Below are 18767 nucleotides of genomic sequence, written 5' to 3'. Positions count from 1 at the left end.
AATTCCTGGTGAACAATGCTGCCCCAGTCAGAGGTAGGGAGGCTGGGCATGGGACTGTGCTCATTGCTGGGAAGGAGCATTCTGTAGGATGTGGGTTCTGTTCTCAGATTTGATGCTTTCTGCAGTTAGATTTCCTCTGTACATAAAGGAATGAGATGAGCTTGAGAGGTTAGCTGAAGCCTTTGTAAATTCCTCAAAACTTCATGGAACATTCAGGAGGGAGTTCTTAGACTTCTCCAGGATGCTAAGGGATTGAATATCCCAGGTCTCCTTTCATATTTCCATTTCAAAACCCATTCCTGAATGAGGTAAGCTCCTAAATCCTGTTACAAGATCCCAAGTCAGGATGAACAAATTGACCACCAACTGTGGTCACTTGCTAGGCCCAAGAGCACCTCTGAGTTCTAGCCCTTTCTTAAGGATCTCAAAGAAAAGAATGGCCTTTTCAGTAACCTTGTTTTTTCCCTCTAGAACCTCTTAGTCCATGTTCCCCTCTCTCCAGTTCTTAAATTATTTTCTGCTAGAAGATACTAAATGTATGTGGGGCAGATGCATAAAACTGGCATTCTTGAGCTGGCCGGTTAGCTCAGTTGGCTAGCGCGCAGCCGTATAACATCAAGGTCATGGGTTCAGATCCCTCTATACAGGTCAGCCGCCAAAAATAAAAATAAAAAGACAAACCAGGAAAATTGCGCTCTTACCTCTACTTCTAGAAATACACCCAATGGAAATGGGCCCATATGTCCATCAGGACAGAACAGGAATGGTCAAAGCCATGCTATTTCTAATAGCCACAAACTGAAAACTAATCAGATACTCATCAACAGGAGAAAATAAATGAATAAAATCGTGGTATATTCACACAATGGAGTTCTATTCCACAATAAGAACAACTTCACATAACAGTAGGGATGATCCTCACAAACATAATGTTAAGTACATGAGCCAGATATAAAAGAGCACATACCATTTGATTCCGTTGATATCAAGTTCAAAATCAGGCAAATCAAATCTACAGTGCTGGAGGGAATGGCCACTGGAAGGGAATACAAGGGGTTATCCCTGGGGTCTGGCTGTGCTCTGCTTTTGATCTGGATGCTGTTTACATGAACATATTAACTTTGCAAAAATATATCAAGCTTATGATTTATGTGGTTTTGTATAGGTGCAGTATTATTTAACACAAAGTTTACATTGAAAAATAAGTCTAGAGAGAATTGTTTTATTTCCTTAATGTTAATATTTAAATCTACCTAAAATGAAGTCTCAAATTCCTTTCCATGAATCCCACCAGAATTTGCTCCTAAGTCCTGAATAATAAATTTTGTGAGCATATTGGCTTGTTTATAGTATGTATTTTATTTTTTTTGCAGCCTTCCTTGTTAACAAATATTCTGTTCTCTCTGCATGAAGATGGTGCTACTGAAAACACACTGTACATTGTGCCATGGAACGTTCCAGAAGGGAGTAATGAGTCAGGTGCTGCAAGGTCCTGCTGGCCAATCTGTGGGGGTGTTATCACTCTCCTGGCCAAAAGCAGAAATTGGCAAAACAAGGATTTTGATTGTATGCATTGATTGTATGTTTAAAATCATGTGGGGCTGGCCCGTGGCTCACTCGGGAGAGTGCAGCGCTGGTAGCACCGTGGCCACTGGTTCGGATCCTATATAGGGATGGCTGGTGCGCTCACTGGCTGAGCGTGGTGCTTACCACACTGTGCCGAGGGTTGCGATCCCCTTAATGGTCAAAAAAAAAAGAAAGAAAGAAAAAAAATCTTGTGGTCCTCAATCCAGTATTTTACAAAAATTCACTAAACTTAATGATAAATGTTTAGCAACCTGTTAGCCTGTTTTATAATTTCTTTTTTAATACAGTAGTTGGGAAAGAATCATACCACAGGAAAAAAACTTTTTCTTCCTACCACAGTGAAACGGGTTAAAATAACAAACAGGAAACAATAAGGCAACAAATTGAAAGGTGTTCTTTCGTTAGCCGATCCTATGGAAGACTCAAAGAAAATGTGGCTGGAGATTTGAAGAAGCAAGTATTGTAACAAATTACACAGCGTGGGAGGGTTGCTATATAGTTGGGTGAAAGTACAAATGCTTCTAACATGTTTCAGCTTGTGGTATTTGCAAGATAATTCTTTTCAATCTGTTTCAATAATGAAATTCATTAGGAGCTACTTTTGTGAGCTACTAAAAGAAAGATATGTCAGAGAAGTAAGCCTCAACCACAAACTATTTCTTTAAAAAATACACATTTTTATGGAAAACCTGGCTAAGTGACATTGTTGGAGTGTCTGCTTTGATTAGAATTTTTAAAAGATTCAGGGAAATGGTATAGAGAGGGCACCACATGTGAAATCCATTTACAGTAGCACCATTCTGAGGCAAGCTATTACAGAAAAGGAATTGAAAGAGAAATGCAGGTTTTAGATCATACCATCAAGTGATTTTTTTTGTAACTGCATGGAAAGGAGGGCGTGGGCGACAAGCAATGGTGGAGAACTGAAGGGAGCAAGGTGTTCAGTGCAGCCACGGCAGCTCCAGCTGGTGGTTCCCTGTAGGAACACAGGCAAGCATTCCTGAGACCCAGATTTTAAAAGAGAAATCCCCTGATTTTTAAAATCCATGTGACAGGAAAATAAAATGGGTGTTCCAAAAAGCAATCTTCTCTCTCTCTCTCCTCTGTATTTTACTAGGATGATCATCTGGACAGTGGTAGCCTCCTGACTCCTTCAGAAAGATTAGACAAAGTGGTACATTTTATAAAAATAAGGCCTTTAAAATAGAGAACTTTTGCAAGCCTTTGTCATCATGTGGGAAATGACCAAGACAGTTTTTTGTATTATACAGGGGTTAGGCAGCTATGTTTTGTCAAAGCACTTAAAAGAGTGTCAAACTTAAAAGATTTTTTTTTTTTTAACCTTTTCCTGGGCTAAGTGATTATTAGAATTATTCCACTTGGCAGGTATTTAGAAATTTTAAATAGACAAAACTAAACAAAAACATTTTGTTTCTTTAATGCAAAGATGATTTTTTTGTGTGTGTGTTAACAACCAGTGATTTAAATGTTGAATCATAATGAACTTATGCTATGAAAACAGCATTCTGAAAATGGATATTTGAAATTGTTTTATCACTATGTGATTTTTCTTGCTAAAACTGATGTTTTGCCTTAAAAAAATCGCCAAGTCTATATACCTTAAAATAATAACAACAACAAAACACTTAAGCTCTTTAAAACATCTCCCAAGGGGACTGGCTGGTTAGCTCACTCGGTTAGAGCGTGGCACTTATAACACCAAGGTCAAGGATATGGATCTTTGTACAGGCCTGCCACCAAAAATAAATAAATAAATAAATAAATAAATAAACAAAAATCTTCCAAAGAGTTTCAGTGCATCTTTTAACCCATTTGCTAAAACACAAATATATAGCTGAATAAAAATACGAAATGCAAAATTTCCCAGTTGGTTCAAAAAACAGATTGACATCAAAGGAAGATAAAAATTCACTCATACAATTTCAACAAAAACTATGGTAAAATTGGTGGATGGGACTGAAATACAAATATCACAATTTAGCAAGTTCATGTTTTTCTTTTATTTGAATCTATGCTTCTCTGTGAGATAGCTTAAATATTTTTAAATATATGTATTTTTTTTTTAGTGAGAATAAAAAGGTTTAAAACTATTAATAATTAAAGTTATGTTTAAAATGCTTATTTGGATTATCCTTTAGAATCTGCACTTTCTGTATATTTTATAATAGGCATAACATATTAGTACTTAACAATAGTACTTGTAGTTAGGACCATATGAGATTGCCTTTTTTATAGGTCAAAAACAGTTGAACACCAGCAATTTCAAGGGGTTCAACCAAATGTACAGTTTATAAATAAATATATGTTAGGGGACAGGCTCAATTTTCTTTGTTAGGGATACATGATCAAAAGTGGGGAGCTTGCAGGTTTGGGGCATTAGTCAATCATATAACCCCAATAACCAGTGAGAGCTGAAGGGCCTGAACTCACCATGTCTTTGGTATCATGAGTGTCCCACCCACAGTCCATGTAATCCCATCACTGGCCATGGCTGAAGTGTCTCATTTTCTGTACTTGCACTAAGCTGGCCAAATTCTAAGTAATTTAAGGAAAAACTACCACTCAGCGTATTTTAAGTTCTGGTGACTGGGTATGGTTTCTTAATGGTAAATTGGCCATTGGACTAGATTTTATTTCTCAGTAAAACTGATTTACTAAGAAAATTAAGAAAAGCCTGATGTGATTATTTAATTTTCATCTCAAACATCATATGAGAAGTAAGGATAAGATTTCTAGTACTTTCCTGCTAAAACTGAGCAAAATAGGAGGTCATCTCAAATCCTTTCTGAAATAACCCCAGGTATAATTGTTTTTAAGTTTGAAAAAAGGTACTTTAAACAAGTAAAAGAAGCAATAAAATAAAAGAATAAAAAGAGATTTTTAAAAAGAAAGACAAAAATAATCAAATTTGTTTAAAAGCAAAAAAAGAACAATTTAAAAAGAGAAAAAGACCAAACAAAGGAAATAAAAAAAGCATTTTTTTTTTCAGAAGAGGGAAATAATAAAAAAATTTGATGTTGGTTACTTTTAGACAGAGGAAGGGGAAAATGGGGAAAGGTGATTTTACTTTGCTCTGTATATCTTTCTATACTGTTTAGTTTGCTAAATATTTGCATGTATGAGGGTACTTCAAAAAGTTTGTTGAAAAAGAGAATTAGAAGATAGTATGTGAATCTTTCCATGAATTTTTTGAAGTACCTTCATATGACTCCTATTTTTAAAATATTAATGGATTATTTGGGAATTGAAGTTATAAGCCATTTTGGTTTTTTTATAGTTTTTCTGCAGGAGCTAATTAAATCTAAAAATGTCTTAAACAAAAAAATTGATTATCAAAAATTCTTTCTTTCAAAATTATTTATTTCAAGTGGGAATTTATATAATGTACTATATACGGGAAGACAACTACATGTAAGAAAATTAAGTCAAAAACCTTGAGGAATACACTCATCAGATCATCAAAATATAAAACACTCATAATAATTTTACATTAGGTATTTTAATTGAGAACAGTGTTATTCCATTCAAGTAACAAGCCCAAAGCAGTCACCAACTAAGAGTTAATGCTCTACTCCCTATATACTCATACGCACAGCCCCTATACAGTGACCCCACACATTTTTATCCAAAATTTTCTTTTAGAAAGCCATATCTTTTTATCAATCTTATGGAATTTATTTAGTGGGTATTTTTTTTAATAAATAAAAAATTTTCAGAACACTGCTAAGCAACCACATCAACTTAGACAATGTGTTAAAACTGGGATTTAATGTCTAAATCATTTTCACAAAAGCAGAAATAGCTAAATAAGTCTCAGGTTTAAGTGAGAGGTGGGGGTGGATTACTAATCTACATAGGAATGATTTGTAATCTGATCAGCAGAGTGACAATGCTGAACGAGCTTTGAAAGTTGGCCCTACCTGATAACAACCCATGTTAACACAAGCCTTTGTCCTAGAATCCTTTCTCAAAGGCATGCATGAGTGCACCAAAAAAGAATCACCAGGAGAAAGAAAAGTAAAAGCTGAGTTATTGCCATGGTGGAGTGCTGACCAGAGGCAGTCAGAGTAGCCCCCAGTCCGTGTAAAACCAGCAGAGGATGCAAAGTGCCCTGGCCAGCTGTCCCCAGGACTTGGCAGGCAGTCCAGTCTGGGAGCAGAGCCCAGGAGGAGGCAGCCCCTGGGGGGCTGGTGTGAGGGACAGACCAAGTTCACTTGGGTGAAGAGCACTCGCCGCCCCCTGGACAGTCACCATGGGGGAACTGGCCCTTACCCCAGACGCCACCCCTTCCTCCAGATCCGTGGTTTAGCCGCTCTCTGCCCTCTGAGCCACTTTTCTCTGGACTTCCTGCCTCTGGGCACTGAAGACGGAAGGGCTGGATTTCTCCCTCTTGCTCTTCATCTTCGGTATCAGACCCGTCAGACTCATCGTTGTAGAAGTGAATCGTGGCTTGCACTGGGAAACTGGCCAGCACTTTTTCCCCGGAACTCTGCAGATATTCTTGACGCTTTGAAATGGGTAAATAAAGTCTAATATTTAAGAAACAAATACATCATTAATCAACCTGAAAATATCCTAAACTCCTTCTAGAGGATTCTTTTCACTAGAGGTAGCTAACTCTCCAATCTTGCTCACTGATTTTGCCTTCGCTAGACAGTGTTTTTTTTAAGTCACCTGAATACAGAACTGTGGGCAGCTAGGTGGCGGAACCTGGTAATACACCCCACGCTAGGTCAGCAGTGAGCTATAATCTGAAAGAACAAATCAATTTAGACCAACAGGAAATGAGGTGTACTTCAACAAAGGTAAAAGGCAATTGTAGACACTGAGTTCCAATTTTAAGAGTCCCACTCTGATCAAATGGAGGGCTTGAATCACTGGGACAAGGGGTGTCCCACCGCCCACCCCACCCCACCCCACTTCCTCACCCCACCCCACCCTCTGAAGCACAGGGAATGTCATAACCCTTTGGGGTCTGGAGGAAACTTCACTCTGAATGCCTGGTCTAGAGAAGCAGCTAATTTTTCCAGATGTTGCCATGGAGAAGCTGGGGGCAGTGGGGCCCTCGCTCTGCCAGAATGGAAAAGATGTGGTTGGGAAAAAGAGAAAGAGAGAAAAAAGCTTAAACATATACTACTTGGAACCCCTTTAAATCCCAGGTTTTGTGGAATTTAAGATTCTAGTTATACAAGGAAAGTATTTAAATTATCCCTCCCCTCCCCATAATCTCTTATCCATGTACTTTTCACTCACTAGTTTATTTGCTTTTTTTGCTGTGGTCTTCTGAGGAAGCGAGAGGGTTTGTCAACTGATCACTACTTATTTACAGAGCTCATTTCAGTATCCCCCTTTTCAAATAGAGAAGAGGGAGAGAGAAAACACCCTGCTATAAATAATGTATGATAATTTTTAACTTACTAAGATTTCCAATAGAGCAGTGATTCTCAACTGCCAGGGGACATTTCACAGTGTCTGGAAACATTTTTGGTTGTCACAACTGAGAGGAAGCTACTGGCATGCTGGTAAACATCCTACAATGCCCAGGACAGCTCCCACAACAAAGAATTATCCAGCCTCAAGTGTCAATACTGCTGAGGTTGAGACCAAATGTATTTGTATATATAAGACAGAAATATAAGCATAGTTTAGTTTTTGGTGATGTTAAAAATTAGGTGTTTATGGTAAAGTATTTGCAGGTGAATTTGTAGGATGTCTGGGATTTGCTTTAAAATATGCTAACAACAGCAAAAACAAAAATAGTTAGGGGTGATAAACATGATCAGAGCAGGAGCTTGTCAATAATTAGTGAGGCTGGTGATGGGTACACGGGGGTTTCACTGTACTATTCTCTGCCCTTTTGTGTATGTTTGAAATTTTCTGGAATGAAAAAAAAGTTGTATATGCAGTTTGCAATTCACAGTTACACAGATGCAGCTCATGCCCCATCAGTTATGGCATTCACAGCAAATCAGAAATTGGGGAGCAGCAGCAGCAGCAGAGCTTCTGTGAGGCAGGCCTGGAGGTGAGTGGCACAGGAACCCTTGCAGGACACCTAGCAGGGTGGTGGCTCTCAACCCCAACTGCACATTAGGATTAGCTGCAGAGCCTATGGAAATACAGATGCCTGGGCCTTTCCCTAGAACAAGTGAGTCAGAACCCCCGGGAGAGCCAGCAGTCACCTGCACTTTTTAAAGCTTCCCCAGCGATTCTATGAAGATTGGAAACGATTGATGTAAAGGACACTAGGAAAGTTTCCCTTTTCCAGAATCCACTCTCACCAGTCCAGTGGGCTCTAAAGTTCATCTATAGAAATGAGTGTCTTTGGATTGTAGTAAAGCTTTCTAGTCTTGCAGGGTAACCAGGGTAAAAACACCCTGAGGTGTGGTGGCAGCACAGTCTTAGCTAATTCTGGTGAAGGAAATGAAAGCTTGAGAGAGACAGACTGAGAGAATAAGACAGGGGCAGGGACACGGAGATGGATAAAAATCCTGCATGTGAGCCTCTTGCCTAGAATAGATGACATGTAAGTGGGACACAGCAGTAAGGGTCACCACCAGGACCATGACTGCACAACCCAGAGAGGCAGGAGGAGAAGGCTCCCAAATGCTCCCAGCACCCACTGTGCTGGAGCCGTCCATCCAGGCGCTGTTTACTCAGCACACACACTGTGAAGGTCTGCTTTGCACTGGACAATATATTAGCTCATGTCTTAGAAGAGAAATAGAAGCATACCTCAATATCTAAGTCAGTAAGTATATATATATGCATATACAATTCATATGTCATTAAATTTAACACAAGGCTTAATATGTAATGAGAGGTATAAACATAAGTTCCAAAGAAAAGAGAGAGGCCAATTCCAACTTGTAAACAAAAAACTGAATGAATGAATACACGAATGGATTCCAGAAATCCAACAAGATATCCTTGAAGTTCCTTAGTGTAAGAAAATTAGGTAATATCAAAGAATATATTGAATTACTTTCCATTCTGTTGAAAATCTACACTAAAGTTGAAGACACTAAAGTGTATTAATGCTTGTATTAAAAGAAAGTTATAGATTTCTTAATGTGAAGTCATATATTACCTTACAGGATGCTGAAACCCAAAGGCTCCCTTTGATCCAAAAGTTTGTTGGTCACCCCCAAGCTCAAGCTGTAAAGACAGACACATACAAATGCAGATACAGTCAAGGAGCCTCTGAAAGTACCATCCTGAAGTAGTAGTAGTCTGCAGTTGTTAGTATCAGTACCAATTTTAGAGAGTAAAATTTTAAACAACAGGATTTGATAAGGCCTCTTCCTATTCCTGATACCCACAGTGTCCTAGGACTGCGAGAGATTCAAAAGGAAAGAAAGATCACGACACAGTGCCTGAGTCCAGGAAGACACATGTCTGTGCAAATAACTACACTACAAAGCCTGATACGCGAGACACTGGATTCTAAGTGGGGTCAGGAAAAGATTCGTGGGGGCTTGGCACAGACATTGCAGCACGTGGGTATGCAATTCTGAGACACTTCTGGCAGAGCACAGCACCGTTTCAGCAGGGTAGGAAAGCAGCAGGCACATGGCAGGGAGGCCAGTGTGGAGCGAATGAGACACTGCGAGGGTCAAAGGGCTCCAAGTGGAGGCTGAGTCCTGATTACACAAGGCCTAAAATACCCACTATTAAGTTTAGGTTTGATTCTGGAGACAGGCACCAGACACTGATTTTTGAGCTGGGAAGTTCAATAGTCAGTTCTGTATTTCAAGGATAATGGTGGCCACTGGGAGCTGGCAAAAGACTCGAGATCTTGGCGACACTAGCCTTGGCAAGAGATGATAAGCTCTGAGCTCAAGAAACAACAAAGGGAAGGGAAAAGAAAGGCAGATTCCAAATACACTTCTGTAGTATCCAAAAGGCCTGTGACCACGTGAGTATCAGGAGCCCAGGAGAGGGAAGCTCATCTGAGTGCCAGGCTACTAAGGACAATATTAATGAGGACAAGACACAGCAGAGAGTCAGGCTTGTCCATGCTAATTGCTGACCAGTGTGACCAGGGAGGTGAGGGAGTGGTCACACTGTACCTGTTTAGGGTTTATCCCATTCCACCAAATCTCCTGAGCTGCTGGACCTGAATGGATTTGGCCAGGTATCTGAGGCACTGAGGAGCCAGAAATCATAATCTGATCTTGGGTCTCTGAAAGCTTAAGTTACTGTGGCAAGTGGAGAGTGGAGTTTTCTGGGATGGACCACCCTGAGATGACTTGAAAATGAGGCAAAATGGACTTGGGCAGTGGTTCAGAAACCTAAGATCTTGGATTCTACAGAGTTTAGTGGGAACCAGATCAGGAATGGGACAAAACCTGCTGTCATTGGCGTGACAACAGAGGACTCTGAGGACTTTGATAGCATTGACGTCCGCACCATTCATCCTGCAGGGCACCTTGGTGTCTGTGTGTATGTGTACATTTGTGAGCAAATTAGACGGCAAGAGCCTCTGCAGACAACACATTTTATCAGTCATAGCTTTATAACACACTATGAGGAGCTGAGGCGAGTAAAACGAGGCTCTTTGGAACCAGATCTTTTCCCATAAAGCTGTTCACTCTTTGGGTGCTACAGGTAATTGCTTCTGTGTTAAGCTCTGTCTGTAATTATAAAATATCCCTAATTGCTCAGGCTCATTCTATCACCACAAGCAATCCTGTCATGCTAAAGATGCTTTTACGCCCTGTGATGGGGTAGTGTCTAACAGAACAGTGCAGACCCTGGTAGACACAAGGCAGTGGTAGGTGGCAAAAACAATGGCTTCTTTAAAGCATCCAATTCTAACTAGACTGTGAAACACAGTACACCTTTACAAACTTTAAAAACTTTACCCTATGCAGCTTTAAAATTTTTATGCCATAAATACCCTGATTATTTCCCAAAACACCTTCTTAAAGATCCTTTTCTGATGACAGAAATGTCTAAATATTCATATTTTGATAAACGGGAACATAAACGTATACGAGTTAAGCAATGTGTTTAAGGTACGTGCATAAGGTGATTTCCTTAAAAGCAGAGAACAAATATAAGCACAGACTTTCAGGAAGGGTCTGCCTTCTTCTCCCCACAAGTGTCTCCGACTGGGCTAAGGCTAAGGTTTGGGAAACTTGGAAAACAGGACAGGCCCAGGAGAACAAACAATCCCTGGCATCTTCCAGAAAATCGCCTCCCTTGCAGTGCAGGCCAGTGGCCAGGAGGGAAATACAACGGAGGTCAACGAAGTTTAGGCTGTCCATTTTTTCCAGGCAGGTGAGGGAACCAGGCGGGTGAGGGTGACCCCAGTGCTCAGGGCACTGGGATTTGAGGCCTTCCCTAAAATTTAGAGATGATTCTAATTTTGATCTGCTTGCGGTGAGTCCTGGTACAGGTCACCAGGCCTTATCCCCATCACTCCTGCCAATGACATTTCTTGAGAAATGCAGAAGGCATTCTCCTGCTTTGTCGGGAGAGGGCGCCATTGAGCAAGAAGCGTTCCCTCCAGGCGCAGGGCTGCGCTCACCCAGCTGGGCTGCCGGGAACCGTCACCGTACTCCGTGTCCGTGGTCGCCCGGCGCTGGCCGCTCTGCCTATCAATTGGGCTCAACAGAGAGCTGACCTGAGGGCGGGGGTGGGACGCGGCAGCGAACTCTACATCCCCCACGGAGCCCCCACCCAAATCTATGGACACAGTTGCTTCATCCAGTGTGACATGCTGACGATGAACTAACTAGAAAGTTGCTACAGCTTAACATTTCTTTGCAAGTAATCTTCATTATTCTCACAAATGGCCTTCTCCTCAAAATGGAAAGAAAAAAACAAAACCCACCTGCCTTGCATTAAGAAGTGTGCTGTATAGTATTTTTATTTTTGCAAACAACTGATAGGCTCCCCATACATTTCACTTAAAAGAAAATTGGATAACTGTATTCTATATTCTCTCTCACACACAAGCACCTTTCAAATCTTATGTCTAAGGAGATGGCCGGTTAGCTCAGTTTGTAGGGGGTAGTAACACCAAGGTCAAGGGTTTGGATCCCCCTACCAAACAGCCACCAAAAAAAAAAAAAAAAGAAAGAAAGAAAAGAAAAGAAAAGAAAGAAAGAAAAGAAAAGAAAAAGAAAAAAAGAAATCTTATGTTTAAGAACTTAAATTTGAATACAAAAAAAAGCAATTACTTTACATTATTTGATTGTATGTAAGAATGATTTGGGCTAAAAAAAATCATATCTCTTGTTAATTTGATATAGATTTTATTTGCTTCATTCTTTAAATGATAACAACTGAATAAATTCTCGATATTCAAATTAATTTAATAAAGTTGCCTAAATATATGGTCAAGTTATCAAAATATGGTGAATCTGCTTTCCCACACCAGAGTTTTCTTACCATATTATAAATAACTGCGCACTAAGCCATATGCCACATGTGTTATGTAAATTTAATACATGGTCCTGCCTAACCAAATGAACTCTTTGGTGTTTTAAAAGTTAATTTATATTTTAGAATGTAACAAAGGAAAGGTAAACTCTATGAAAGCAAGTCATTACTTCGATACATATATAAATTTAGCTGCCAATGCAGGATAACAAAAGAGTAGTAATGGCAATTAATCTTTGCCCACAAAGCACTTTAGGCTTGAGGCTTGAGTGTATTTGCTCAGACAACATGAGTTACCTCTGGAGTGCTTGCAGACAGGGCTGAAAGTACTTCAGAAAGGGCAGACGGAGGGTGGGGGCTTTTAACTGCACCTTCTGGACACTTCAGATGAGGTTTGCTCTTATTTGCACTGTGGCACCAGCCCAGCGCTAATGATGCACTCAGCTTTTCTCTGAGGTGGGGGGCTGTGGCAGCCTTCTCTCTCTACCTGCTGGTTTGTAGAAGAAACCCCAGCACAAAAGAAATCCCTTACAGTTCCCATGAAATAGCAAGGCCATAGTGGCTTTGCTTTTTAAGAAAGAAGCCATCCACATTCACATGTGACTCAGATCTGATTAACACCTTGCTCAGCAAGGCTCCAACTCACAGACCCCGAGGCACTTCTGGGTTAGATGACCAAGAGAAAGCTGGGCAGAGGAGTACTGTCACGGTCCCTTTATTTTAGAGATGAAGCCACTTTCTGGATGGACTGGTTACCTACAATGCCCACACTTAATCTTACCCGGCTTCCAGTTCTGGTCAGATCAGCACCCCTGGGTGGCAGGATCCAAGGTCTCCATGGTGTGGGGCTAGAACAGCAAGTAGCAGGAGAAAGTGAACCCAGGGCATTTCTTTTAAAATTGCATCATGAGAGTTATTCTTACTTCTAGTGTCTGCCTGAAGAAGAGTCACTGGACACCCCAGAATGTTCCTTCAGGTTTTCAGTCTGTGGCTAATCCAGTACCACTCGTGTTTTTCTCTCCTGAGGCATTACTAGTTCTCTGCTTTCAATTAGGCTTTGAAAAGCAAAGTCCCACATTTGACACAATTATCAGGGGACGTATAGGTTGGGGTATTTCTCTCCCAACTAATCCTGCATTCCCCACTGTAGCTGGCTACTTTGTTGTTTGTTAGTTTCCACCACACCACCTCTGTTACTGAAGGATCTTGATTATACAGAGATGATTCTACAGAGTTCTAAGATGTAAAAAAAAAAAAAGGAGAATCTGTCTCTCCTCTTTGACTGCCTGGCCCACCAAACCCCTTCCCTATCTCCCTGGCTAATTTGATTTCCTTAAACTTTACTGCCTTAAAAAGGGCTGGTGCATAGGGACAGCGAACCCTGGGCTACCGAGCAGGAAAACAAAGACTGTCAACCAAGAAGGTGACAGTGGAAGTGAGGCAAAGCTCACTTAAGGGCTCGAGTATTCAATGTTTCCCAGCCCAGTGAAGATCTACAAACTGAAGCGTTGGTCCATTTCCTCGCCCAGTACCTCCCGGGCCTCCGCACTTCGGAACTATGCCCTGGAACCGAGAGGACTCTGCGCCCCGCTCTGCCTTTGGATGAAGAACTTGCTCGGCGTCGCCGTGAAGCTCGGGGGCTCCTCCCGGGCTCCGGGCGATCGGGAAGCTCCGGTGCCGCTGAGCTCCCCGATCGCTGCTCTGCCCTCACTGACCCCGCGCGCGCCTCTCCACGCATCCACCGGGGCCGTGGGGACACCCTCACCTCTCGGGCCCGCGCGGTGGCGGCGGCCTCCGGGGACCGTCCCCGGGGCAGTGACAGACGCGGCCCCGCGTCTCCCGGGCTCCGGCCGTCGCCTCGGGTCTCATGGTGCCGGCGGAACCCGAGTCCCTCCCGCCGTGCGGGAGACCCGGCCGCGCCTCTCTCCGCTCCGGGGAGCGCGCTCACCTACCCGCGCGCTGGGCGCCAGGTTTAAAAGCGGGGGCGGGACGGGGCGGGGACACGGGAAACCGCGGGGGGGGGGGTGCGGAGCGGGTCACAGAGGAGGAATGGAGAGGACCAGCGCAGCTCCAGGAGGGGACAGAAGAAGCCGGGGATGGGGAGGGGGCACCGAGTGGTCGCAAGGGGTGGGAGGGAGGGTGTGTCAAGGAGGGATCCGGGAAGTCCTGGGCAAGAGGGAGGAGGGGACAAAGAAACACCGGGGAGGGGGCGGCGGGAAGTGACAGGGGAAGCCCGGAGACGGAGGGCACAGGGCTGGGGTGAGGGCCGCTCGCCCGAAGGCCCTCCCTCGCCGGGCGTGAGAACAGAGGAGTCCCTGCTTCTACCCGCCCCTCTGAGGTCCCCCTCGGGGTCCTCGTGCTCCGCGAGCACCGAGTTCCCTAGGTTTCCGGAGACTCTCAATCCCACCACTGTAAAGCGGTGGCGGGGCCGGGGAGACAACTACGGAGTTTTCAGGACCCACGTGGACCGGCCCTGCCTTCGGTGCTGCACCGCGAGAGATCGGGACGCCCGGACACCGGGGCTCGAACCCGCGCGGCAGAGTGGGGTGGGGGCGCGGCGACACTTCAGGCGATGGAGGACCCCGGGGAGGAGAGAGCAAGACGAGGACGCCCTACGAGAGCACCCTTCCCCACCGATGGGGGCCTTGGAAAAGACTGTGGCCTTGTTACGGGGAGGGACCGTGAGATTTTGCTCTGGTCAGCCCCTGGCCCGGCTTAGAAAGCACCTCGGTGAGCAGCGACGGGGCCCGCCCCAGCCCTGGGGACACCTCCCCCCGGCTGCCACCGTCACCAGCTCAGGGTTAGTAGTGCCGTGGGACAGAACACAAGGCGCTGGAGAGAACAAGCCTGACCTCCTGGGCTGCTCGCTTAGCTAGGACCTGCCGCCCAGGGCTCCACCCGCCCGCGTGGAGAGCTGGAGCGCACCTGATACAACTTAAAGTAATGGAGGAACTAGTGAAGGAACTAAAATGTTTCCACATGCTTTCTTTACGATTTTGACAACAATAATTAAGCCTAATTAAAGCTAACAGTAAAGAGGGGAAATTAATTAAAACTTTATACATTTTATACAAAGGATTAAAGTCACTGAGGGGGGTGCGGTAGAGGACGCAAAGAACATTATTAACCGGCCACATTGCAACAATCTATCATTGCAGAAACGAGTTTTAAAACCAACACCGGGCAACGAGGTGTGGGTGATTTAACAAGGGTGTCTTCCAGGTGGCTGGTGGCAAGGTAATCAGGGTACCTTTTTGAGTTCCCTGATTTGATACTGTACCTTGTGGGTTAATAACGTTCACCTGTTTGACAGTGTGTAGCATGCGACTTAACAACACTCACCTGTTGGCCAGTAGTTCTACTTCACTGTCTGTACTAAAGGTGTATCTCGAAATGGGAATGAAGACGTGTTTAATCACAGAGCCGTGTTCATTATAGGGATATTTATACACTAGGGTTTTAAACTGTCTAAAAATAGGGCTGGCCGTTTAGCTCAGTTGGTTAGAGTGTAGCGGTGTAACACCAAGGTCAAGGGTTCAGATCCCCTGATATCAGCCAACTGCCAAAATAATAATTTTAAAAAATTAAAATGTCTAAAAACATGGCAATGATTAAATAAATGATAGTGGAATATTATGCAGCTAATAAAAATGTTTATAGAGTTTTGAACAGCATGGGCAAATACTTTATATAATGTTTAAAAAGATTGTATAAGTAGGATGAAAACTATATACAAAGGCACAAATAAAATAGAAGTGTCCACCGAGTACTGGGATTACTAAGGATTTTTAGGGGCTTTCAATAGTGTTTTCTAAATTTTCGACAATGAATATATTACTTTTTTTGTGTGTGGTAAAATATACATAACATAAAACTTACCATCTTCACCATTTCTGAGTGTACAGCTCGGTGGCATCAAGTACTCTTACAATGTTGTGCAACCATCTTACTCTCTACCTCTAGAATTTTATGGGATTTTTTTTTTTATACCAAGACAATACTTATTAAAACCCTTTATAAATTTCAAATATGCACCTGTGTTGGGTCATTGTTCCTCACTTAAGAAACATAAAGATTATGGGTCTTAATTTTACCCACAAAATCAGAGGCATGCATTCTTATGGTTAGACTTGCTCTCTGCTTGGAAAACAACACTGGCATTAATCCAAGTAGCTTAAAATTGAATTCAAAACCTTCAGGACTGGCTGGTTAGCTCAGTGGGTTAGAGCATGGTACTGATAAAAGGTCCAGGGTTCTATCCTTGTACGAGCCAGCCACCAAAAAAAGAAGCAAAAACCTTTGGAAGAATTTGGAGATTTTTGTTTGTTTCGTGTTGTTATTAATATCCTAGTCAGTGAATCACTTGGCTTTTCCCAGATATTAACAATTTACCCTTAGATGCAATCTGAAAGTGTTATTTAGGTATGAGTTTTACTTGCTCATGTATAAATCCTGTTATTATCAAGAGAGCCCAAACTCATTACTTTAGGGAATCAGGTGGGATTTAGCCATAAGAAGTAACCAAAGAGGGTACTGGATTTAAATTTAAAAATTAATATGTCAGGTGGAAATTCTTCACAGATAAATATCTGGGTCTGAGAAAATCACCGGATCTCTCAGGATTAAAACTCCCCCAATAAAACATCACAGCTGAAATAGACTTTGTGTGATATGAATGAAATTTTGACTGGCATTTTACTTCTTTTGAGCTTTCTAAAGGTATGCCTACATGCGATTTAAAAATAAAAAAAGAAAAAAGAAAAAGCCCTTCAGCTACTTCCAGGAATAATCAGTACTTTTTGAACACTAGTAGCACTTTAAACAGTTTGGTTATCACATACTCATTAAATATAAATTATTTTTATTGTGTTAGGACTTTTTCTTTCTTTTTTTTCTTTTTTCTATTTCTTGGCAGCTGGTGCTCTAACCAACTGAGCTAACTGGCCAGCCCATGTTATGACTTATTTGAATCCCAATCTATGGACAGACCACAAGTTCCCTGCTAAAATTATGTATTATATTGTGCTTTCAAGCTAATGAAAATTGAGAGTTAGAGTGCTTTTGTCCTTTATTTTCACAGCAATATCATGTTGCATTTCTTAAACGTGCTAAGATGGGAAGTCAGTAGAAAATGAGGGAGGAGAGTTAAGAGGTCACAGCTACCATCTCATAGTATATTAGAAAAATATAATAAGAATATATAAAATATAAACATATATTAAAAAGTAAAATGTAAATATGATTTAGAGTGACAATCAAAACTTAGAATAGAGGAGGTATACATGGGAATAATTTTCATTAGATCCAGTGAAATATGGTGGGATAATCATTGAATTAGATATTTGGAGATTCAGTATGTGATCTCAGGTAACATCATTTGGCCTCTCTGAAATTACATTTTATATCTGTAAAATGAAGGTAATATCTGTCTTTTGTAACTTTCAAGAGGTTTATGAAGATTTATTGAGATAATATGTGAAAGCTCTTTACAAGCTACAGAAAGTTCATGGAAAGATTTGTATTATCTTTTAATTCCATTTTTCCAAACTTTTGGAAGTAGCCTTGTATATGTGCTATGTGAATTTAAGTTGCTGAAAAGAACAGAGTCATAGAAAAATAGAACTGGTATTGTCCATAAGAGTTTGTTTGGTTCATTCACTGCAAAGCCATTTAGGATAGTAACTTACCTATCTCCAGAATTTTTTCATCTTCCCACACAAACTCCATACCCATTAAATAATAACTCCCCATCCCCCCACACCCAGCCTTTGGTAACCACCATTCTATTTTCTGTATCTATGAATTTGACCATTCCAGGCACCTCATACAAGTAGAATAATTTGTTCTTTTGTGGAACGCATATTAATTTTATAATTCTCACTCTGACCCTTCAAATTAGGCATTACCCTCCATTTACAGAGTAAGAAACTGGAGTTTGGAAAGGTTAAATAACCGGTGCAAAGTCACCATCTGGTTAGAGAGACAGGGCTTCCATTCCTGTGAGGTACATGAGATTTAGAAACTGAATACCACTAAAAATGAATTTAAAGGGCAAAAGGACCCAACACACCACCTGCAGATAGTAGATGCTCATTTTTCTCTTATTTTTTGTTTTTTTCTTCTGCCACGTACAATGTAAGCCTACAATGGCCAAAGCTGGGACAATATGAGCAACAAAATAAACTAGCATTTGATTACAGTTCAAGGTACAAGATGAATATCCATGAGTTCATTCTGATATCAATAAATATTGAATAGATGAATAAATGGGGAGAACAGATAAACTTCCTTAGTAGAAGAGTTACAAATAATTTATATAGATAATCTGGAGGTTGAGTATAACTACATAAACCATAATTAAAATCCATAACTATGCATATTTTGATGTATTTAATGAAAAATAAATTCATTGGTGCTATAAAATGAGGGGGGTTTTTTGTTTGTTTTTTACGTTCTTTCTGCAGATGGAGGGATTAAAATACAGCAAAAGAAACAAATTCTGTTGAGGTAGTTGGGAATTCAAAGGGCTTTTGTGTTACCTAGTATATTTTAATTATTTCTTAAACTTTATTTGGGCCCACAGAAGATCTTCATGATAGAGGAAGTAATTTGGAGAATCTTAAGAAACTTAATTAGGACCCTGCTTTGTAAACTGGGAAAATTGGCAGAACTTAAAGTGTGTGAATCTCTGACTGGGACGTGATGTGTGAAGTAAATAAAATGGAGATTCTATTCCTTGCTTGGCTGTCTTTAGTTAAAAACTCTTTTTC

At 41.5% G+C, this 18767-nt stretch overlaps 1 protein-coding gene across 1 annotated transcript; it reads right to left on the bottom strand.

Moving 5' to 3' along the window:
- Nucleotides 1–5818: 5818 nt before the first annotated feature.
- On the bottom strand, nt 5819–13866 carry RIPPLY3 (ripply transcriptional repressor 3). Its single transcript, XM_063082506.1, has 4 exons — nt 13763–13866; nt 12779–12845; nt 8696–8763; nt 5819–6137 (listed from the first exon to the last, which is right to left on the bottom strand). The coding sequence occupies exons 1-4, from the start codon at nt 13864–13866 to the stop codon at nt 5819–5821; spliced, it is 558 nt and encodes a 185-aa protein (XP_062938576.1).
- Between the last annotated feature and the right edge of the window lie 4901 nt (nt 13867–18767).

This window comes from Cynocephalus volans, chromosome 1 (assembly GCF_027409185.1).
Source record: "Cynocephalus volans isolate mCynVol1 chromosome 1, mCynVol1.pri, whole genome shotgun sequence".
Lineage (NCBI taxonomy): Eukaryota > Metazoa > Chordata > Mammalia > Dermoptera > Cynocephalidae > Cynocephalus > Cynocephalus volans.
This window is presented reverse-complemented; position numbering and strand designations above follow the sequence as displayed.

What these genes read in the sequence shown, in the direction of transcription:
- RIPPLY3 (XM_063082506.1), bottom strand. Translation starts at nt 13,866, where the DNA reads ATGAGACCCGAGGCGACGGCCGGAGCCCGGGAGACGCGGGGCCGCGTC. An exon ending in TGACCAGAACTGGAAGCCGG is followed by an intron (nt 8,764 to 12,778) that starts GTAAGATTAAGT and finishes CTGTCTTTACAG; the next exon opens with CTTGAGCTTGGGGGTGACCA. An exon ending in GGGTTTCAGCATCCTGTAAG is followed by an intron (nt 6,138 to 8,695) that starts GTAATATATGAC and finishes CTTAAATATTAG; the next exon opens with ACTTTATTTACCCATTTCAA.